At 38.5% G+C, this 24,304-nt stretch overlaps 1 protein-coding gene across 6 annotated transcripts in view; it reads left to right on the forward strand.

The window, feature by feature from the left end:
- Positions 1 to 24,304, forward strand: part of DGKH (diacylglycerol kinase eta) — a 191,033-nt gene that overhangs the window by 60,394 nt on the left and 106,335 nt on the right. For all 6 annotated transcript variants that reach the window (XR_009697561.1, XR_009697562.1, XM_061171182.1 and 3 more), the window contains exons 3-4: positions 8,807 to 8,917; positions 14,544 to 14,624. Coding sequence is in view for 4 of the 6 variants with exons in the window: in XM_061171182.1 (XP_061027165.1) it covers positions 8,807 to 8,917; positions 14,544 to 14,624 (192 nt within the window). In the remaining 2 variants the exon portion in view is untranslated. The remainder of the gene's footprint in view (positions 1 to 8,806; positions 8,918 to 14,543; positions 14,625 to 24,304) is intronic.

Consider the following 24,304-nt stretch of genomic DNA (forward strand, 5'->3'; position numbering starts at 1 on the left):
GCAACTAGAGAAAGCCCACGTGCAGCAATGAAGACCCAATGCAGCCAAAAATAAATAAAATAAAATAAATTAATTAAAAAAAAGGTGATGGGCAGTAGTTATTCAATATAAGTTCTGGCATATGTGTGGAGAAAAGTAGTTCTTGTTTTATAATCAGGCAAAAAATAAAGGAGCTAATAAAAGAAAAAAGTGATATTGTCATAGAAGATGCATACATTAAAGTGCAATCTGGTGATGAAGATAGACTTTACTAAGAGATGTAGAGTAGAATTTGGATCTGTGTGGTTTGCATTTTGACCTTTCAAGCAAAATTATGTAAGTTTAACTGTTGGATAGAATAGGGAAGGATAGAAAGTTTATTACAAATAATCATTGATTTACACATTTTATAGATATAAGTCTGGATACCACCCAAATACAATATTAATGCTGATGCGATAGACGGCCTTCCCTAACAATGATGGAATGGTAGTGAATAAAAGCAGAATGGCTTTCAATGTGGGAAAAAAAGAAAAACCCAAGAGAATAGTCAACAACTAATTGCTTAAATTTGCTGCAGGGACATTTGCAAATGAGAAAGAGATGGCCACAAAATAAGCACCTCTGGGTGCAGTTCTCAGAATGCTGTCAATTTCCTGCCCAGGCTCTCCCTTAAAAGCTCTTAAGATAGTGTACAGTTCAAGTTTCCTCTAAAAGACATTCAGCTGCTTTATTTGAATATCAGTCTTCACTTCATTTATTCTCTTGTGCAATTAAGAGCTATTCTCTGTGCTAGGAACTGTGGTAAGTGCTGGGGCTACAGCGGTGAATAAGGTGGGCCTGGCCCTACTCTAATCTAATAGGGAGATCAGTTTGAGGCTAATTGAATTTTGAAGAGCCAGTGGCATCCAAGTGGAGTTATCCGACAGCAATTGTCATCATTTTCTAATTCTTACTGGTAAATAAGACTGATGTCCTAAAAAGTAAAATACTAACACTATATAGCAGTTTTAAACTCTGCTCCATTATTAAATACCATTTCATGATTGATTTCTCTTCTGTAAATGTTTAGAAAACTATACATTTTGGAACTGTATACTTTATGTAATTAAAGCTGACCTTTGTGGGATAATTTCTCTAAATATAAGCATTGGGCTCTTGTTCAGAAATGGTATCTCTTTATTGAACTGTGTCAGTCCCACTAAAAACACCTTTTCCCAAAAGTATGACCTGTTAAAATAGTACCGTGCTTATTAATGACACTTTATACAGCATTTGGGAGTTTATGAAAGATATTTACACTTCATTTTGTTTTGTCCTAACAACTCTGAAGAATACAAGGCAGGTGACAGTGATCTTCACCTTACAGGTAGGGAAACTTAGGCTCTTAAATGTTATTGCTCATTTGCAGCCACAAATCTAGTAAATGGAGCCAGAAATGGAACTCAATCCAGGGCTTTTTTGGGGAGTCAGGTCTATTTCCTTTGTGCTTTCTGACAGTATATTGACTTGCTGGAGAGAGAAAAATTGAAATATTTTTCTCCACTTAATTCCTTTAGTTCTTATCAGAAAAAAATGTTTTAATCCTCTTAATTTCTTTCTTTTTGTTTCCTAACTATTGAATAAATTTATTAACATATAGTCATTATTTTCTTAGTATCAAGTCCATGGTTATATGTGTAGGATGGAAAAATAAATAAGATACATGAGAGAGAGAGACATGAATTTTTTAAAATTCCTATTCTACATGATTAACACTATAAGTTATGTGTGGGCGTAGTGCTGTGGATGCACCCAGGATATGATGGTGGCCTGAACCTTGGAGGATGATAGGATGGGGTGGGAGGTTTCTAAGAAGAAACAGAGGAAACTATTATGAGTAGAAGGAAGAGCTCGTGTAAAAGCTTGGATGTAGGGAAGCATGGAGGATTTGGGGATTCGCAGGTACTTCTCTTTTCCTCTCCTGTTAGAGGAATTTAGGAGGAATGCTGAAGATGAAGCTGTTACAGAAAGTGGGTCATTTATGGAAGGAAGAGTGTGTGCCCAGCTCACAAGTCTGGGATTACACTGTGGGTGATAGGAAAGCACTGAACATATTAAACCAGAGTTTGGCGGGATCAAAAATATTTCTTATGGATAATTCTGTCCATGGTGGGAACAATGGACTAGTGGTGGGAAAAACTGATCGCATGGAGAACATGTAGGGTACTGTTGAGTTCAAGGGAGTGAGAGGAGCTTGAACTAAGGCAAAGGCGGGAGGAGTGGAAAGGGATGGATTGAAAGATAAGATCTGTTCTGTAATAAATAATGATTATCACGGGGACTAATGTTAATGATGATGGTATCTTGTCATACCAGCTTTTTAAAAAATTATGTATCCTTTCATATCCATTGTTTCACATGTCACAACAGCACATAAAGATATACAGCATGTAAGGATATTTCCACTTTAGAAATTAAAGTCTGTAAAACTAAAGATGCTTACATTCAAGGAAGTCTAGACTCATGATGTTATAGGTTCTGTACAGGTACCCTGTACATAGACAGCTTTCCTAGACCTTATATAACAAAATGGATATGGCAAAGAAAGGTATAAGACAAAGACTAATTCTCTGTTTGGGAGGGTGGAGTAGATAGAGAATTAAAAGAGATAGGAAAGAAGTGATTACATACAAAGTATAGAGTGGTGAAAATTCTCTTGACCCATGTCTTAGTCTGTTCAGGCCGCTGTAACAAAAATGCCAAAGACTGGGTGGCTTAAACAATAAATATTTATTTCTCACAGTTCTGGAGTCTGGGAAGTCTAAGATCAATGTACTGGTAGAGATAGCCATCTTCTAGCTGTGTTCTCACATGGTGGAAGGGGCAGGAGAGTGCTCTGGGGTCTCACATATAAGGGCATTAATTCCATTCATGTGGGCCCCACCCTCCTGACACAATCTCCTCCCAAAGGCCCTACTGCCTAGTACCATCAAATTGGGGGTTAAGATTGCCCCCAAACATTTAGTCCATAACAACCCACATCTCCCATCACAACAAATTCCATTCCCATTCCCTAGAAGAGAAATTAAGGGGTCGTGCTGGGGCAAGACTAGGAGAAGCTCGAGATTCTCCTGGAATTTTTGAAGGCATCTGTAAAAGATGAGTCATCACTGACATTTCCAGTTCTCCACATCAGGCTCTTCACCACACCTATTTGATGTTCCCCCAAAAGCCAACATATGAAAATGTATGTTTATCAGATAAATCAGGCAGTAAGTGATGTTTTCAAAGATTTTTAGCTTTACGAAATGGCTCATTGAATGGCTGTTTGTAAAGTTGCACTCTCCTCAGGACATTGAAGTAGTATGCCATCAAAGCAACTTCAACTTGTGATACAGAGGTGTTTCTGAAATGTTAGGTGAAATCCTAGAGCGCTCATGTGTGTATAATTTAAAAGAGAAATTACTTTTGTTTGCTTTTAGCAAGGGGCGCGAAATGAGCAAATTGCACAGCTTTAAGACATGGGACTGCAAACAGTCTCAGAAAGCCAGATAGAAAAGAGATCTTAAAACTTTTAAAGCTTATTTTATTGAAACAATTTTTTTTTCAAAGCCAAATTCATTTAACTTTTTGTTTTTAATATTTGGAAACTGGGTTATTGGATTACGGTTAGGGGCTATATGACTTCACTGATTTTTCATAAAGGTCAGATTGTACTAAACTAATATCTGCCAGATTATATGATGAAATGGCCATTAAATGCAAATGTTTCTAAGCCTTATTTTGAGGGAGGGGAGAGCTTATTCCTTATCCTGGAAATTGTGAACAAAATAAAATTAAAATCTAATGCTTATTTTTCATAGATTGTTCATAATAACTGATCATAGCTAATTCTTATGTCTGTTACTAAATTCAATTTGTTATTCTAGTGGAACATTAATATTGAATATAATAAATATTTCGATTTTAAAGAAAGATTCCTTGTTTCTTCCTTTAGTTTACTCATTATTTTGATATTTTTCGAACTACAGTATTTTTCTCTGAACCACGCTTTGCCGATAGGATTATATTTGCAGGAGCTGTTACAAATTAATCATTTTTGTTGTGCTCCTTCTTTTATGAGAAGTGTTTGTTTAACTTGCCATATATAAACAGACGTTTATTTTAAGGATTAACTTTCATGTGAAAAACTGCCTCCTAGTTAAGTCTTTTTAATCACATCTCTAGAGGAAAGCAAGCTAGCTTCAGATGTCTTTTTCTTTCTTTTCTTTCTTCAAGAATTTAAAATTGACTGTATATTAAAACAGAGAAGTTTGTAAATGCATGTATTCTCCTCAGCCTCACACACTGCAAATAACTTGTGCAAGATTTAAAGAACATAAAGTTATAGAGTAAAACACAGATAAATTATTTGCCTTGAAAGTGACTATGTAAGGAGCATCTTTAAATTATCAATAGCCATAAAATCAGGATAAATCGACATTTTCCTGTTCCTCTGACTATGTCTCCCCAAACCCTCACCCAGGGAGTGCACCTCGGGGTCCATATATACTTTTTTGCATTGTATTTGCTGTTTTTTATATGCAGTGAAAAGAAGCAGACCTGCTGAATGCTGGAAACCATAAAATCATTTATAGCCATTCTTTCCTGTTTTCTTTCCTAATTCTATCTTCGTTTTAAAAGACAAACTTATATACCATTTTACACTTTAAAAGTTGTTTGGTTTAACATTTATGGAGGCCTTAAAGTGTCAGCTAACGTGTTAATTGGTGATGTTATTAAAATACGTAGGACATGGTCTTCGCTCTATGAAGGTCACAGCCTGGTGGGAACACAAACATGCCATTCAGTTGTCGTAGGTGCTGTTATACAGGCAGGAGAAGGACACATTCGAGGGACAAATGTGGGAGTGTTCACTTCTTCCTAGGGGGTGGGGAAGTCTTCCAGAGGCGGTGGCACTAGATCAGAATTGAAATGATTGGGTGCTTTCAAGACAGGCGATTGAGGAGGGGGCATTTAGGGCAGAGAGCGGAGCCTCTGGCCGGAGGGGCAAGCGAGGAGGTTGGACAGCATCATGCAGGGGTCTTCTCTGATACATATAGAAGTTTGGACTTTATGCTGCAGGCAAAAAAAAAAAAAAAGATACAAATGAATTCATTTACAGGACAGAAAAGGAACCACAGACCTAGAAAACAAACTTATGGTTACCAAAGAGGAAAGAGGAGGATAGGATAAATTAGGAGTGTGGAATTAAAATATACATACTTCTACGTACAAAACAGACAAGCACAGGGAAGTATACTCAATATTTTATAATAACCTTTAAGGGAAAAGAACCTGAAAAAGAATATATGTGTGTGTGTGTGTGTGTGTGTGTGTGTGTGTATAACTGAATCACTTTGCTGTATACCTGAAACTAACATGGCATTGTAAATCAACTATACATCGATTAAAAAAAAAAAAAGATAGAACTAAGGAAGGATTTAAGGAGTGGCATAATGTAATCAGGTTTTCATTTTAGAAAATTACTCTAGTAACCATGTGGAGAAGAAATATTAGATTTTTTATGCTTTTTAGAAACAGCCTGATAGAACATAAATAGACTAAACATTAACTTTTCTTCCTCATTGCATTCAACAGAACTTTACAAAAATCTTAAAACACCCACTTTTTTTTTTAAAATTAATTAATTAATTTATTTATTTTTGGCTGTGTTGGGTCTTCGTTTCTGTGCGAGTGCTTTCTCTAGTTGTGGCAAGCGGGGGCCACTCTTCATCGCAGTGCGCGGGCCTCTCACCATCGCGGCCTCTCCTGTTACGGAGCACAGGCTCCAGACGTGCAGGCTCAGTAGTTGTGGCTCACGGGCCCAGTTGCTCCGCGGCATGTGGGATCTTCCCAGACCAGGGCTCGAACCCGTGTCCCCTGCACTGGCAGGCGGATTCTCAACCACTGCACCACCAGGGAAGCCCAAAACACCACTTTTATAATTTGAATTGCCAAAAGATTTGTTCTCTGGATGAGTTATATTTTTATAGCATTTCAAGACTTTGCGATCAAGTTTAAGAATATAGACTTTCTACCCTGGGTAACTTTGGATGCTGCAGCAGGGCAGCTCACCACTTAACTCTTCCTTATTAATACCCTTTTCTCTCGCAGTCTTTTGTATCTAGTTGCCCAAGGCAAATGCTTACACTTTCCCTTGGTTCTTTTCTCTCTCTTGCCCTTCATGTCTATCAGTGAGGCCGCTGGATTCTGCCTCCAAAATAACGTCTCAAATTCCTCTACTTCTGTCGGTCTCAGTGATGCTACAACCTTAGTTCCATCCTCCCTGGTCTCTCCCTGGGACTCCTGCAGCAGCCTCCTAATTGGTCCCCCACTCTTTCTCACCCATTTCCCCATTCTCACTGTCTGGCTTCAGACAGTTCACTAGCTTTTTGCACTTAGAATAAAAAGCAAGCTCCCCTTTGTGGCCAGCATCTCCTGGCTGTTGTCTCCCTTAACCTCATCTCTTGACACTCTCCTTGTGCTTCAGCTGTTATTTGCTCTCTCGGAGGCCTGCAAACACTTATTCACTTCTTCCAAGAAGCTTTTATAATTTGGTGCCTGGCAAATACTCCGTGAACTTAATAGCATAACAATATCATAATAACACTTTCTGCCATTTATTAAATATTTTCTGTAACCCAGATAGTGTGCTAAGTGCTCTCCAGGCATTATCTTATAATTAAATTAGATGCAACAAGCTTGTGAAGTTGGCATTATTATTCCCATATTTTAGGGGAGGAAACTGGGCACAGAAAGCTGAAGTAACTTACGCAGATTTGTACTGTTAGCGTGTAGTGGAGCCTGGCTTGAAGTCTGTCTGTCTGATTCTAAGTCGAGCTCTTTGGTACTGAAGTTTCAAAAGTATTTTGTTATCATTAAATTTTAATGCTCTCACAATTCCTGGAGGACCATCTGAGAGCAGGCTCTAGAGGGAATCTTTTAATGAAATTGAAAGTAAACATTAGTATGACCTAACTACCGTATTAGAGAAAACAAACTTTTCTCAATATTTTATGTCTTGTTGATAATAGAAGACAGTATAGTGTAAAAGTTGGAAATAAACTCTGGAGTTCAAACAAACATGGGTTTAATCTCAGCATCTTCTATTCATTCATATGGGTCTCCATATCATATGTGCCAGATAATGTTCTAGGTATTTGAGACACATCAGTGTGCAGTCCAGTGGGATGGATATAAAATGTTGGTTCTGTAAGCTGTTTTTGCCCTGGAGATTCACTGTAGCATTACTGCTCTTCTGTGAATTCAGGATAGATGTGATCCATCTTGGACCCCCATCCCAAGGGGATCTATTTGAGTCAATCCCGTGACATATTTCCTAAGGACAGTCTCATAGGAAGGCTGTAAGTTTAGTTTGCTATAAATAAAGTGTCCTTCCTTCTTCCTTTTTTTTTCCTTCCAGTTAAAATGAAACATGAAATTTAACTTTATTAGATATAATAAACTCAGGGAACTTATATTCTTATAGGGGTAGCACAATAAATATAATAAATAAGTAAATTACATTATACATTAGAAGATGGAAAGTACTTTGTGTGGGGAAGTAAATAAGATCAGGATGGGGGAAAATATGGAGAGCATGTGCAATAGGAGGTCAGTGAGGTGGGTCTCATCAAGAAGGTGAGAGACTTGAAGGAGGTGAAGGAGTTGATCAGATGGATATTTGAGGGAAGAGCAGTCCAGGAGGAGAGGATAGGTAGTGTCCAGTTCTAAGGGACGTGCATGCACGCCCACTTAAAAGCAAAGCATCATTGTGAATGGAGGTGACCAAGTGAAGGAGAGATACTAGATGAAGTCAGAGGGGTTCCAAGGATGTTGTTGGTGGCAATAAAATGAACTTGTATACATAAAGCACTTAGCACAGGGTCTAGCCCAGAATCCCAGAGCCCCTGCCCACCTCTTCCAGCCACATCTCTTGCTGCTCCCCGTTGCAAGCTCTACCCTGTGTTTATAACCAGAAACTCTGAAGATTCCCCAAATATCTGTGCTGTTTTATACCTTTCTACTTCTGCACACATGTAAAATACCCTTCTCCCACTCATCATTCTGATAAACTCCTTCAAGACCCACCTAAGGCTCTCCTCTGGGAGGACAACATCACTGACTCCCTCTGAGGCAGAGCTTCCTTCTTTGGGCCGCCATGCACCGTGCTTTGAGTATGTGTTTGTTACAATAACACATAGCTGATGATAACTGACATTTAATGAGCACTTACTATGTGCCATGCAGTAAATACCTTTACGTGTTTTTAAAATTTACTCCTCACGACAACAACCCTATAAGGTATGTCCTGTTGTCATCCCCATTTTATAGATGAATAAATAAAGCCATGAAGTTTATTGACTTGCCTAAGATCATCCATCTACTAAGTGGTGGCACCAGGAGTTGATCACAAGGTTTCTGGCTCCAGAGCCCATGCCTTCTTAACCATTACATTATACTGCACCTCCACCCTTCCACCATTTTACTATATACAAGTATATATGTACTTATATATGTACATGTACTCATCACACTGTATTGAAAAGTATTCGTTTTGTGCATGTGTCTTCCATAGTATTTATGACTGCTTTGAGTCACCATGTTGAATTCATCTTTGCTCTTTGGGGCTTTGCACATGTGTTCCCTTGTTGAATGGGGAGAATAAACTATTCTCTCATGTAATTTGCAAAGCATGAGAAATAATATTCAAAATGTTAATGATAGCGTGTCATTAATTTTGAAATTTATTTGGTTTTGAATTTCATTTTAATCATGTTGTTGTGTTCCTGCTTCTCCCTAGACCAGTATTAAAGAGGGACAACTGTTGAAGCAAACCAGTTCTTTCCAAAGATGGAAAAAGCGATACTTCAAACTTCGAGGCCGTACACTTTATTATGCAAAGGACTCAAAGGTAATTTGAGAGAATACTAGTTGCAAGCACTCGAAGGCCGTAGATGGAATTGAAATTTTGGTTCTGTAAACTGTTTTTGTCTTGGGGCTCACTAGCATTACTGCTCTGATATAAATTCCATATTAATGTGATTCATCTTGGACCAAATCCCAAGGGGGTCTATTTGAGTCAGTTTCATGCCATTTCCCCTAAGGACAATCTTATAAGAAGGTCCTAGTGTAGTTTGCTTTCTTTCTTTTTTCCTTCCAAGTAAAATGAACAGTTAAATGTAACCTTATTAGATAGATATAATAAACTCTAAATTTGGGTTCCCCCCTTTCTTGCTACTTTTTACCCCATAAATCTTTTCCTGAAAATGAGAGAGACAATTGTTCTAGTTGCTAAGAGTTCATACTCTGGTTTCAGACAAGAGTTCATATCCCGATTCTAGCACATTCCAGTGGAGTGGCTGTGGACAGCATGTTGTTGAGAGGAGGCTTAAATGAAATTACGTACATGAAGTGCTTACATAATACCTGGCACAAAACAATCACTCAATTATGCCAGCATTTAGAAATAAAAATCATAGTGAAATAAAATAAAGGCTTAAATAATTTTTATATAACAATTGAATGAAATAAGAATGATGTAGCTTTGGAAGAAAAAAAATGTAATGATGAGCTTCCATTTAAAATGGATATTTTACTGTTCCTTCAAAAATAAACATTAAGGTGGGTACCCTCAGCTGGCACTGGAGCCCCACCGAAACAGCCCCCTGCCCTGTTAGACCTGGCGGACACCTTTGGCCAACACTAGTGTCCCCCCAAAGTGGCTCCTGCCCCAGGGGTCAGCCCCACACACCAGAGCACCCACAACAGTTGCAACTGGGCCTTGCAGCCAGCCACACTGGGGTCCAGCCTTGCATACAAGCACCCCCTCAGCAAGTGCAGCTGAGCCACAACAGGAGGACACATGCAGCCCACAAAGGGGACACTCCTGGAGCATCTGGCCCTGGTAACCAAGGGAGACCATGCTACTGGGCCCCACAGGATACCTTCTACACAAAGCCACTCTCTCAAGACCAGGGGACGTAGCTGATCTACGCAATATGTAGAAACAAACACAGAAAGTTAGGCAAAATGAAGAAACAAAGGAATATGTTCCAAATGAAAGAACTAGACAAACCCTCAGAAATAGATTGAATGAAATGGAGATAAGCAAACTTCCAGATAAGGTGTTCAAAGTAATGGTCATAAAGATTCTCACTGAACTCAGTAGAAGAATAGAAGAGTGAGAATTTCAACAAAGAGATAGAAAATAATAATGGAAATGAAAAATACACCAGAGGAAACCAACAGCAGATTAGATGATGCAGAAGAGAGGACCAGTGGTCTAGAAGATAAGGTAGTGGAAATCACCCAATCAGAACAGTAAAAAGAAAAAAGAAACCAAAAAATGGATAGTTTAAGGGCCCTTTGGGCAACATCAAGTATACCAACATTCACATTATAAGGGTCCCAGAAGGGGAAGAGAGAGTAAAAAGGACAGAAAACCTATTTGAAGAAATATGGCTGAAAACTTTCCTAACTTGGTGAAGGATACAGACATCCAGGCCCAGGAAGTACAGAGAGACCCAAACAAAGTGAACCCAAAGGGACCCACACCAAGACACATTATAATTAAAATGCCAAAATGTTAAGCTAAAGAGAAAATCTTAAAAGCAACAAGAGAAAAACAACTAGTTACATACATGGGAGTCCCCATAAGACTGTCAGCTGACTTTTCAGCAAAAACTTTACAGAAGGGAGTGGCGCAATATATTCAGGGTACTGAAAGGAGAAAACTTATAACCAAGAATATTCTATCCAGCAAGGTCATCATTCAGAATTGAGAGAGAGATAGTTTCCCAGACAAGCAATAGCTTGTCTACTTTATAGTTCATCACCACTAAGCCAGTCTTACAAGAAATGTTAAAGAAATTTAAACAGAAAAGAAAAAATTATAACTAGAAATATGAAAATTATGAAAGACAATATCTCATCAGTAAAGGCAAAAATATAGTAAAGGTAGTGGATCAACCACCTATATAGCTAGTATGAAGGTTGAAAAACAAAACTAGTAAAACCATATATATCTACAATAATTAGTTAAGGAATACACAAAGTAAGATAACATCAAAAACATAAAATGGTGGATGGAGTAAAAACGTAGTGCTTTTAGAACATGCTCAAACTTAAGCAACTATCAACATAAAATAGACTGCTATATACAGAGATTGTTGTATAAGAACCTCATGGTAACCACAAACCAAAAACTGATAACAGATATACAAACAATAAAGAGAAAGGAATATAAACACAATACTGAAGAAAATCATCAAATCACAGAGAGCAAGAGAAGAAGAAGGCAACAGAGAAGAACAACAAAGATAACCCGAAAACAATTCACAAAAATGGCAATAAGTACATAGTTATCAATAATTACTTTAAATGTAAATGGACTAAATGCACCAATCAAAAGACACAGCGTGGCTGAATAGATACAAAAAACAAGACCCATATATATGGTGCCTACAGGAGACTCACTTCAGATCTAAAGACACACACAGACTGAAAGTGAAGAGATGAAAAAGATATTCCATGTAAATAGAAATGAAAGGAAATATGGGATAGCAATACTTATATCAGACAAAATAGACGTTAAAACAAAGACTGTAACAAGAGACAAAGAAGAGCATTACCTAATGATAAAGGGATCAATCCAATAAGAAGATATAACACTAGTAAATATATATATACCCAGCAGAGGAGCACCTGAATACGTAAACCAAATATTAACAGACATAAAGGAGAAACTGACAGAAATACCATAATAGTAGGGGAGTGTAACACCCCATTACATCAATGGATAGATCATTCAGACAGAAAATCAATAAGGAAACACTGGCCTTAAATGACACATTAGATTCGATGGGACTTAATAATATATACAGGACATTCCACCCCATAACAGCAGAATATACATTCTTTTCAAGTGCACATGGAACACTCCAGGACAGATCTTTTATTAGGCTACAAATCTCAATAAATTTTAAAATACTGAAATCACATCAAGCATCTTTTCTGACCACAACAGTATGAGACTAGAAATCAACCACAAGAAAAACTGGAATAAAACTCAAACACATGGAGTCTAAACAACAAACTCAGTAACAACCAATGGGTCATTGAAGAAATCAAAGAGGATATCAAGAAATACCTTCAAACAAATTAAAATGGAAACACAGTGTTCCAAAATCTTTGGGACTCAGCAAAGGCAGTTCTAAGGGGGAATTTGATAGTAATACAGGCCTACCTCAGGAAACAAGAAAAATCTCAAATAAACAATCTAATCTTACACCTAGAGGAACGAGAAAAAGAAGAATAAACAAGTCCAGAGTTAGTAGAAGGAAGGAAATAGTAAAGTTACGAGTGGAATTAAATGAAACAGAGACTAAAAAACCCCACAAAAACCTAAGAGCAGGTTCTTTGAAAAGATAAATGAAATTGATAAACCTTTATCCAAAGTCATCAAGAAAAAAAGAGAGAGAGCCAAATAAATAAAATCGGAAATGAAAGAGAAGTTACAACTGACATCACAGAAATACGAAGGATCATAAGAGGTTACTATGAAAATTATATACCAACAAATTGGACAACCTGGGAGAACTGGATAAATTTCTCAAAACATACAATCTTCCAGGACTGAAACAGGAAGAAACAGAAAATCTGAACAGACCAATTATTAGTAATGAATATAATGAAATATTAGCTGTAAAGAATGAAATCTTGCCATTTGCAACAACATGGATGAACATAGAAGGTATTATGCTGAGTGAAATAAGTCAGACAGAGAAAGGCAAATACCGTACAATCTCACTTACATGTGGAATCTAGAAAACAAAACAAATGAACAAACAAATCACAACAGAAAGAGACTTACAGATACAGAGAACAAATGGGTGGTTGCCAGAGGGGAGGGTTATGTGGGGTTGGGTGAAATAGGTGAAGAGGATTAAGAGATCCAAACTTCCAGTTATAAAAATAAATGTCATGGGGATTTAATATACAGTATATGGAATATAATTAATAATATTGTAATAATTTTGTATGATGACAAATGGTTACTAGACTTATCATGGTGATCATTTGATGATGTATTTGATTGTCAAATTACTATGTTGTATACTTGAAACTAACATAATATTGTATGTCAACTATACTTCAATTTAAAAATAGTAAGATTTATTGTTACTGTGCCAGTAGGATAATCAATCATTTTTATATTAAAAAACACGTGTTTGTGATATAATTAGTAGAGTTATACACCAGGAGGTAAAAAATAAATAAATAAACAAACAAACATAATTCTTAGTTTATGCAGCTGTGGAAGTAATAACAAAATAGAATAATCTTATTTTAAAAGTCATTATGTTCACGGTTGTCCCTGATCTGGCTCCATTCTGACTTCTCACATTTATCTCCAGACAACACTGACCACTCGATAGCCTACAGCCTCGCTCCATGTTTTCCATCCCCAGGATGATTTTTCCTCTATCTCCACTTAAAGAAATTCCCTATTTTCTTTAAGGTCCCCCTAAAATTGTCTTCATTCCATTATTCACAAGAGAAAGCATTTGTTTTCTGCTGTGACCTTCCATAGCATTTTGTAGTATCTGCTCTTTCACTTTTAATAGTCTCCCTTACTTAAAACTAGTTGTGTCTATTTCAGCTCCCGTGCTAGATTATAAATTCCTTGTAGTCAGGGAACAAGTCTTACGGTCAGATTGGTTGGGTTGAAGTAGAGTTGCATGACCCCCTGGAGATCTTGCGGGGTGGTAAAAGTTATTAGATAAGGGAGCCTCTTTTTCTAGCAGTTCTAGAGGAGTGGTGTTATACCTGCCTCACTGGAAGAACATTGAATGACTGTGAACAAGGACCAACTGACTCAAAAGTGGGAAGGATACATTTATTTACTAGAATTTCCTAATTTCTCAATTGTCCATTTTAAAGATTTTATTTCTATGGAGTTTTTACCACTGAAACTTTTTTGATTAAAACCACTTTTAAGCATACAAAAAAAAAAAATGTTGGAGCCTGGCCAAAAAAAAAAAAAGAAAATAAATAAATAAAACTTCTTTTAAGAGTATAAGAGAAATGTCATTTTATATTTGCAGAGCACATGCACCATCTCATTTGAACACATTTACAGATGAGGAAGGTCATGTTCAAAAAGTTCAGTAACTGTCCGTGATCTGAGCCAGGACTAGTTCTTTTCATTGTGGGGAGTGTGTGAGTATGTGTGTATGTCATACACTGAGTAGTAGGTTTCCCATAAACGATGCTTCTGGAGAGCACAGAGCATTTTTCAATGAAACAATATGCCAGGGGAGTTCTTTAAAGTCCTTTACAGTTTGGAATTTATGTGTTCATTGAACTTTATGGTTTTACTCACCAAGCATCAGTAATTTCAGTTTTTCTTCATTTTTTATTTCTAATTCCTGACATAGTTTCATGGTCATGATGTGACGGTAAAAAAAAAAAAAAATACATGAGGAGCATTCAGTTAGGTTTGCACTTGACATGTTTGTATTCTTTTTCATTAACAGTCTCTGATATTTGATGAAGTTGACCTCTCAGATGCCAGTGTAGCTGAAGCAAGCACAAAAAATGCTAACAACAGCTTCACGGTATGGTTATACTCTGGTAACTCCCCCCCTCAAAAGTTATAGAATGATCTTTCGTGAGCTTGTACTGAACGCCCTCTTCACTTGCCAGCTGTGTGTCACATGTGTTGGAATTCTCACCAAGAACAGTAAACTTGTTAAGTACATTGTAGATGCTACCACCCAACGTGTCATGATTGTTTGGGTCAATAAACCAATGTAAAGTATTTATATAGTTTTCTTTTTAGACCTTCTAATTTTAGTGCCTTAGAATTTTCACCTCCCTTTAATGTTCAACTAATTCCACTGTTCTTAAATATTCAAAAAGTTTAGTTCTTTACCTTCAATCTTAAAAATAATATTTTCTCCTTTCCATCTACAGTTACTCTAGTTGCTGTAGTTCAGGCCTTCATTTCTTCTCACTTAGGTAATTCATTTGGCAGCTATTTAAAGAAGTGTCCTCTGTTCCAGTTAATTTTTTTCCAATTGCAAATCACATTGCTTAGAAGACCTCACTGGCTCACCATTGCCTGTCAAGTTGCATCTGTAACTCCGCCGTAAAGTCCTGTAAAATCCTTCCTCAGCATTCTAGCATACTGATAACTATTTGTCCTTAGACATCCCACCAGTCCAGCAGTTCTGTCTGAACCTAATGCTTTTTCCATTCCCTCTGACTTAAATGATCCCTCCTCCATCAACAGCTGTTGAAATTCTACCAATTCTTCAAAGCTTATCTCAGATATCCCATACTTTTTCTACTTCTTTGATAATAAAAATATGAATTAAATATGAATTGAGGATCCACCATGTGCTAGGCACTTGTGCTAATAAACACAAGGGATTCAGAGATGAAAAAAAAAATATATATATATATCACTTCCCTCAAGATATTCATGGTGTAGTTCAGTGAAGTTCATCTGGGATTCTTTTTCTTAAAAAATATTTAAATATTTATTTATTTATTTGGTTGCACCAGGTCTTCGTTGCAGCAGGTGGGCTCCTTAGTTGCGGCCCCCGGGCTCCTTAGTTGCAGCACGCGGGCTCCTTAGTTGTGGCAATGCGAACTCTTAGTTGCAGCATGCATGTGGGATCTAGTTCCCTGACTGGGGATCGAACCCAGGCCCCCTGCTTTGGGAGCGTGGAGTCTTATCCAGTGCGCCACTAGGGAGGTCCCTGGGATACTTTTATAGCTACATTTTCTTCAGGTCCTCTCAGGTGCACTGTTCTTGCTGGGTTGCTGACCCCTTCCACACTCCTAGCCCCTGCCCTAGGAAGCTTCCACTATGGACAGCAGTGTGTTATGTTCATCCCCTAGGCATGCCAGGGCAGGGAGGACAGACAGATAAACAAATACAGAGCAGTGCCATGATGGAGGTAAGCACTGGTAAGGGTGGGGGATGGAGAAGAAGCAAATGAGTTCAGATTTAGTTTTATTGATTTATGGGCATGTGAGATAATTCATGCTGTGAATATTCCTCCCCTTCCCCCTCCCCAGGGACAGTTGAGTTTGAGAAGAGAGAGGACAGCCAAGAATAGAATCCTGGGAAAAAGTTAAAATGTAAGGTTTGACCAATAAAGACTGAGAGAGAGCATTCTGAAGTATAGAAGGAACATCAGGAGGCAATGATTTATAAAAAGCCAGTGGAAGGGAGTTTCAAGACGGAAGTTGTTAAACATCAAATGCTGTAGAGAGGTCAAGTCAAAGAAGAAAGGAAAAGTGTCTGTTGAATTTGTGAATCAGGAGGTCATTTGGTCACACTGATGTGAGTAGTTGCAGTGGAGGGTGGCATGCAGTAGGCTGCATGGCAAATGCTAAGTGGAAAGGCAGAGAGAGCCAGCACGGACTCCTTGTCCTACAAGCTTGGCGGTTAAAAGAAGGAGCAGACATACAGCAACAAGAATGTTCAGGCCTGAAGAGGCAGTTCTGGTTTTGTTGTTGTTGTGGATCTTTTGCTTTGTTTTTAAAATGAGTTTTGAGTGTGTCTATATGAAGAGAGGAAAGAATTGTTAGAAAGAAAAGCTGAAGCTGTAGGAGAGAAAGGGAATAATCGTTGGAGCATGATGGCTGAGTAAACTGCAGGGGGTGGGACGCAGAGCACAGGTTAAGAGATTAGCCTTGAATAGGAGACAGAAAGTTTATGGAAGTAGGTGTGGGCAGGAAGTTCATATATTTCAAACCCAAACACTACTGTTTTCTCAGTGAAATTGAAGATTCGGTCATATGCTATGAATAAGACTTGAGGAGGGTTTGGAGGAGCTTCTATAGAAAATAAGAATCGAAACTGAACAGGGACCAGTAGAAGATTACTAGGTAGTAAATAGTGTCCACCAGAGACTGGAGATAAGTAATGTTCTTAATTCCTGGGCCTATAGCATTTTCTTAAAGATAGGAGTAAAGAAAAACAACGAAATTGGCCAAGGATTGATGATTTATAGGGCATACTGGACAGAAAGATAAAAAGGGATTGTTGGGGCTTCGCTGGTGGCGCAGTGGTTGAGAATCTGCCTGCCAATGCAGGGGACACAGGTTCGAGCCCTGGTCTGGGAAGATCCCACATGCCGCAGAGCAGATGGGCCCGTGGACCACAACTACTGAGCCTGCACATCTGGAGACTGTGCTCTGCAATAGGAGAGGCCGCGATAGTGAGAGGCCCGCGCACTGCGATGAAGAGTGGCCCCCGCTTGCCGCAACTGGAGGGAGCCCTCGCGCAGAAGCGAAGACCCAACACAGCCAAAAATAGAATAAATAAAAACAAACAAACAAAAAAAAATTAAAAAAAAAAAAGGGATTGTTGGAGGTTTGAGGGATCAGTAACTGATCCATCTTCCCCCTCTGAGTTCTCAGTTTTTGAGAATGGAACATAAGGAATACGGGATGACTTTATTAATGGCTGAACAGGATCCAATAACCACTAAACACAGAGCTTCTGATAAGTTGTTGGAGGCTGAAGGGCAAAATGTTGCTTATTCTTCCTTCCTCCCAGGTGAAGGTCGGGTAGGGCGATTAACCTATCAGATTAACCACTTGTCTTCCCTGGGAGGTGAGCAATAGTTTTCTCCCCTCTGTGGAGACTCGTGGTGGGGTTGTGGATAAGGGGTTCTCCCCGACAAGGATCTAGAGTTTAGTCTGAGTGAGGGTTCTGAAATTTAAGATTTGGGAGAGGTTATTCAGATCCTTCGTACAGCTCTTTCTTGGACCTCCAACTGCATGCAGTCTCTCCTTTTGTACCTTCTCATAGAACTTACTGTATTCCGCCTTGTGTTTAGCTGAGTACTTATGTTTCTTATAACCTCCTTGAGGATAGGGGCACTGTCATACGTTTTTTTCTCATAGTACCTTATCCATAAGTATTTGTTGATTTTAATTAATAAGATGAAAGTTCATTTTGGGCATGAGAAGACTTTTTCGTTGAAATATTTTCAAGAAATTTCCAACGTTTCACTCAACCAAATGTCGTTTCTGAAGTTTGTTGGACGAGAAATGCGAGACTAAAATGTTAGGCAGATTGCTTAGAGTTTTATAGCAAATCAATTTGGTAGAACTTTCCAGGGTATAAAATGGAATAAGAGGTATGTTTTCAACCAGTAATTGACAATCCTCCCTATCTTTAAATATTTAAATGTTCCACCGTCCTGCGTTCCAGTGACTGCTACTCGTGGTGTTATTTTGGCCAGTTCGTGTCAGAGGTTAATGGTGTAGTTCGGTGGTGTTATGGCTGGGGAATCCAGCGACAGCTGAATTCTGCCTCATTACAGCCACTACTCTTTGCCTTGAAGTCCCTAAGGATGATATATTGACAAGGGACAATAGTAAATGGAAAATCTATAATTAGTAAATGGAAAGTGGAAAAGCTGTGCTTTACCCAAAAACCCAATGTCAAACTCTAGTAAAATGGGTTCTACAGGGAGTGTTCTAGAGGGCAGGGCAGAAACTGACTTAGCTGGGGAAGTCATTCTGTGGTTATGAGCAAGCACTGAGACTGACTGAGCTTCCAGAGGAGGAGACACAGACATCTTGAGGGTGGTGTCAAAGGATCTGCAGACATGGTTAAGACCTACCTACACGATGATTACTTTTAAACAGGCCTATGCTCGCATCCCTGGAGTTAATAATTGTCTTGTTTTTTGGGTTGTCTAAATTGCCTCAGGTATTGTATTAGTTTTCTGTTGTTTCGTAACAGATTACCACAAACTTAGTGGCATAAAACAATGCCTGTTTATTATCTCACAGTTTCTGTTGGTTTCACAGAAGAGCTGGATTCCTCTGCTCCAGGTCTCACAATGTCGAAATAAATAGATATGATAAATTAAATACACACACACGCATGTGCACATACATATATACTTTTTAATTACCCTACATTGGGCTAATTTTGACCTAAGTTTGAATTTCTGGTTTTACAAGTGTCTTCTGCAGTAGGCAACAACAACAAAACCTACTAACGTTGAATGCATTTTCTGTGATGTTAGGTAGGTGTTAGTGGTGTGATCGGGGAACAGAGAAGAACAGTTCCAGACAGCCTTATTGGCATTTTATGGGTGTTTAGGTTAATGTTCACAATTAATTTATTTGTAGTTTAAATTCTACCATGACATTTTCTATGACTGTGGAATCAGTGAAACATTTTTAATTTTTTTTGTCCATTTTTAATTGTTCATTTTCTTTTTTATTTTATTGATATTTGCATGGTGTTTTGGAGTTTTATTTTCACTTTAACCTTTTTATCTTTAACATACCTCTGTACTGTATGTGAATGTGCTCTTCTTATATTAAACTAGAGAGAATTGATTTCCCTTTGGTCATACTGGTGCCGCCCAGAGAAGGGATTGCAGATCTCCTGATGTTTAACTCAGGACTCTTTCCTATTGCACAGTATTCTTTCCGTCTGGATAGTCTTTGCCTCTGTTCTCTTTCTTCTCACATCCACTGCTCTCTTTGTCTCTTTCTCACTAATCATGGCATGTCTATCCCCAGCTTTTTTTTATTTTTCCAATTGCAGAGCTTAAGACTGAAGTCAAACAGCCGGGGTTTGGGTCGTGTCTCGGCCGTGTCTAGTTAGGTGACCCTAGACAAATTAGTTAACTGCTATAAATCTCAGTGTCCTTAACTTTAATTGAGGGTAGTAATGGTATCTGCCTCATAGGTTATGAGGATTAAATGAAATGTGATAATGCACCAAAATACCTAGCACAGTGATGACCACCTACAGTTTGATACATGTTGGTGGCAACTGATATCACACACTTATTATCCCTTGCTTCCCTTCACAAGTGACAGTATTGCCAACTTTTAAAAGTTTGGGAATTTTGAAAGAGAATATGGATGAACTTTATCTTGAGAAAACATTCCATGCTGCCTATTTCTCAGAGGTGTAGTGAAGATTTATTTCCACTTTTATCTAATATTAATAAGTATTGTTGGGAAAAGCAACCATTCTGTAACAAATGGAATACAGTTGTTCCTTGTTAGGTAAATGTTATTTGCTAAAGAAGAGCTTTTTAATGATTTGAAAGCCATCACAATGATGTGGTATACATTAGGCTTTCAAAGTGTACTGTTCAAATGACTGTGTGTTCTTTAAATTTTAATGAAGTTTGGGCTAAACCTTAAATAAATGAGTCATCATTTTTAAAGAAATTGTATCGACATTGGTAAAACTTCTTAGAAGGTTTGTAAAGAAAGCTTTTTTTTTTTTTGAACTAGAAAGAAATACAGAGGTAATTTATTTTGTTTATTTAACCACGCTTAGCATTGTTAGTGAGTGATCTACAAGTGTGTTTGAAGTCCCATGGTTACTTCATATCCACGCTGGCTTAGTTGTATGGAAACAGATGCCATGTGGCAGCACTTATTTTTAGAACTAAATGAGCACTGAAACAGAGTCATTTTAGTTCAGGGGTCACTTGCCACGGTAGACATGACCGAAAGTTGATCAACATTAGATGATGACTCTTCTGACGAGGTTTTTAAAAGTAGACATAAAAACAAACCAATAAAGAGAACACTCTTACTGCACATAAAGTGCCGAAAATTATGCATTCATAGTATAGTCGAAATGAGCAGACTGTGTTTTCATGGAAGGGGTAAATGTTCTTAAGAACTTGTTTCTTTCATGTTTACTTTCTATTTATTCTGTTTTCCTCTTAGCTTCCTCTCTGTTAATATAATTCACTTCATCTTCTCTCTTAAGAGAGATATCACATCCTTTGAACCTAAGGAAGTGTCAGTTTACTTTTATCCATTAATAACTCAATCTTTAGATACATGGAAGTAATGAAAAGTTTTTTTATATCATTTGTGAATGCACATTGCAAAACAGGCATTTAGATAAACATGTTAATATATAATCACTTAGATAAATAAGTTGCCTATTTTATTTGATAATATGTAGTCTACTGTGTACCTCTTATAACTGCTTTATATCTGATCACTCATTCACTTTTTTGTATCAGTCTTATAAGGTAGGTTCTATTATGCTTCCCATTTTATAGGGGAGAAATCTGAAACAGAGAGGTTAACATCCAATACATATAAAGAGCTAGAATCTGAACCCATCTGGGTTATACGGCCTCAATCTGTACTCTTGACTGCTCTGCTATCCTGCCTCTTTATTGTGGAGTTGTAAATGAGTATGATTCAGATAGTATTCCTGTGGTTGTTTTTTACACGTTCAGTTGTCTTTTCTCCTCCAAGTCAATCATAGAGTCTTTTTTTTCTTTTTTTTAATTTTATTTATTTATTTTTGGCCGCATTGGGTCTTCATTGCTGTGCGTAGGCTTTCTCTAGTTGCAGCGAGCAGAGGCTACTCTTCGTTGTGGTGCACAGTCTTCTCACTGTGGTGGCTTCTCTTGTTGCAGAGCACGGGCTCTAGGCGCGCGGGCTTCAGTAGTTGTAGCATGTGGGCTCAGTAGTTGTGGCTCACGGGCTCTAGAGCGCAGGCTCAGTAGTTGTGGCGCACGGGCTTAGTTGCTCCTCGGCATGTGGGATCTTCCCGGACCAGGGCTCGAACCCGTGTCGCCTGCTTCGGCAGGCAGATTCTTAACCACTGGGCCACCAGGGAAGCCCAATCATAGAGTCTTATATTGTGTTACTAGATGTATCACAAGCACGTGCTGGTTGTACTACAAATTTAGAGCACTGTATTTTATTGTGGGCACTACATGCTAAATAGAAAGGTTGATAAAGACCTCACAGAGGCAGGTAACTAATATTACTAAAAAAAGGTCTGGAAAATGGGATTGATTGACATTAAAGGGCACTTTTTATTTTAAAGATTTGGGAAGATGTGACATCTTTTCAATATTTGAGGGATTATTATGGATAAGAAGTGGTAGACAGGTTTGGCGTACAGGACAAAGATCCGTGGTTGAATTCACAGAGGGCCAGTTTCAGCTTTACACAAAAGAGAACTTTGTAACTGTGTCATCTGATAGAATAGGCCTCTTGTGTGGTAATGGCTCTGCCCATTATTAGAAATCTCTAGTCATCTCATTCCCTGTGATCGGAAAGTGGCTTTCAAGAAGAGAGTCCTCAGAGCAGACTCAGGTTCAAGGAGCTGAAATGACTTTCTCAAGGTTGGATGACTGATAGCTATGTGCAGCTAGTACAGAATTCGGGGCTCTCAGCTCTTGGCGTTTGTCGGGAGTAGGCAAGGAGCAGTGGATGTAGAGCTTGCTCGACTCCATGCTGGACATTTTACACACTCTGTCTCGTTATAGGACACAGCAGGAGCTAAGGGACCTTCCTTCAAGAATGCTGTTGGAGAGAGTGTTGCATGGCGTGTGAATGTGGGAGGGGAGATGGTGGAGACTGAAATTTCCTTAGGCACAAAGACTGTCTTCTTCACCACTGAATCTCCAAGGCTAACACAGGGCCAGGCATAGAGCGGAAAGACGATAAATATTTGTTAAATGAATGAAGCAATGTGTCTTGTTGGAGGAATGAATGATATTTGTAAACTCTAATTTTTCTTTGAGAGAAAGGTGTTATTTCAAGTTTTAGCCTAGAGAGCACAGTTTCCTAATATCCCCCCGTGGTGTAGTATTATAATATACCCATAAACATGTGTATCCTTGTTTGAAATCTACACATCATGACTCAGATTATTTTTATACCAACAATAAGTCTAACAAACATGATTCTTGCCTATGATTAACCATTGCAGTATTTCCACGTAATTATTAGATGCCGAATAGTAGCAAACCTCATATTTTTTAATGTCTATGTTGGTTAAAATATTGTACTGCACTCTCAAGTGATACCACATTAATGCAATTTGAGGGGTTATTATTTTCCCTTTTAAAGTTGACTTATATACAGTTTAGGTTAGACTTTATACTATGAATCTGATAATTTATACGTTAAGTTTGAAATTTGTATTTGTTTTTCTATAACTTCGACACCAGGCTTTTAGAAATGAAATGTCTTATCATTGTTTCTTTGGGAGTATCATGTTTATCTTTTCATTGAGTGATGTAGATCTTTTCCAAGAGTATAACCCAGAGAAATACTTCTTAACATTATCGTGAGCTTCCTTAGGCCAAAGTCTTAGGAGGTAAGAAAACGTTGGTCCTTTTGTAGCTAGACTAAAATCTTGGGGTGGAAATAAAGTGTGGGTGGGAGAACTGTGCCTTTGTCTTCACCTTCATTAGTACTCTTCCATGAACCTTTCAAATAGATTAACTGAGGTCTCCACCATCACTAGTAACCTTCCATACATCTTTCAAATGGACTTTCTAAAGTAAGGCAAGAACCAGTGAGCATGTCCTTGAGTATTCTGGCAGCTCAGGAGCTCTGGGAACCTGGGCTTGGTTGCATAATCAGACCATGGGTCTCCAGATCAGTTTCATCAGACAGACCCTCTGATGAATGACGGTATGAATAGACACCATCAAAATGTTGGGAAAGAGGGCTCATTGTCGAGAGAACTGTATCCCTGGAGGTCCAGACAGGGTACCATGTTAAGTAGCCGTGCTTGGCATTACCACTTGCCCCTTACCCTGTCCTGGCCTTGCTGAAGATCCATGACTCAGGGACAGCATGGCGCTCCTGGTCAGTAACCTGCACCTGCTCTCTTCCTACCTTTCCTATCCCCCTAGGCTATTGCACAGCAGCCCACTCCCCACCTGGTCCTCCACTTCCAGAACTGCCCTTAGACATTCATTCATTCATTAGCAAATAGTTATCAAAAGTTTGCTGTATATATCAGACACTGTGCTAGATTCTGGATATACAGTGGTGACTAAAAGGAATTGGCCACTGAATACCATATTTTGAAAATGTTTAAAAGCCTCCAGGAATAGGTCCCTGTCTTTAAAGTATGTGGCCTTAGAATAGGATTCTTGGGATACAAAAAGCAGTGAACTGCCTCCCAACTAAGACTAGAAACTGTGTCATCACAGGGGCCCAAGTTATAGGAAAGAGAAGAGATTACGCAAACTCTTCAACCTTTCAGGATTCCGTAGACAAAATCCTCTGGACTGCTTCATCTGCTTTTCTCCACAAACACATACCCGGTGTCAGTATTTCTGCCACCAAAATATGGTAACCATGTAGATAGAACTGCTTATTCCTGACCCTAAACACCAGTGTTTTATGAAGCTGGTTCCCTGGGAAGCCTTAGCCTCAGGCACCTTGGGGATGGCCCATGGAAGACGTCCACCCAGATGAAAGGTCAGGCCTGTATCATGGAGGGTTGACCTCC

The sequence above is a fragment of the Eubalaena glacialis genome, chromosome 16, assembly GCF_028564815.1.
Source record: "Eubalaena glacialis isolate mEubGla1 chromosome 16, mEubGla1.1.hap2.+ XY, whole genome shotgun sequence".
Taxonomy (NCBI): Eukaryota; Metazoa; Chordata; class Mammalia; order Artiodactyla; family Balaenidae; genus Eubalaena; species Eubalaena glacialis.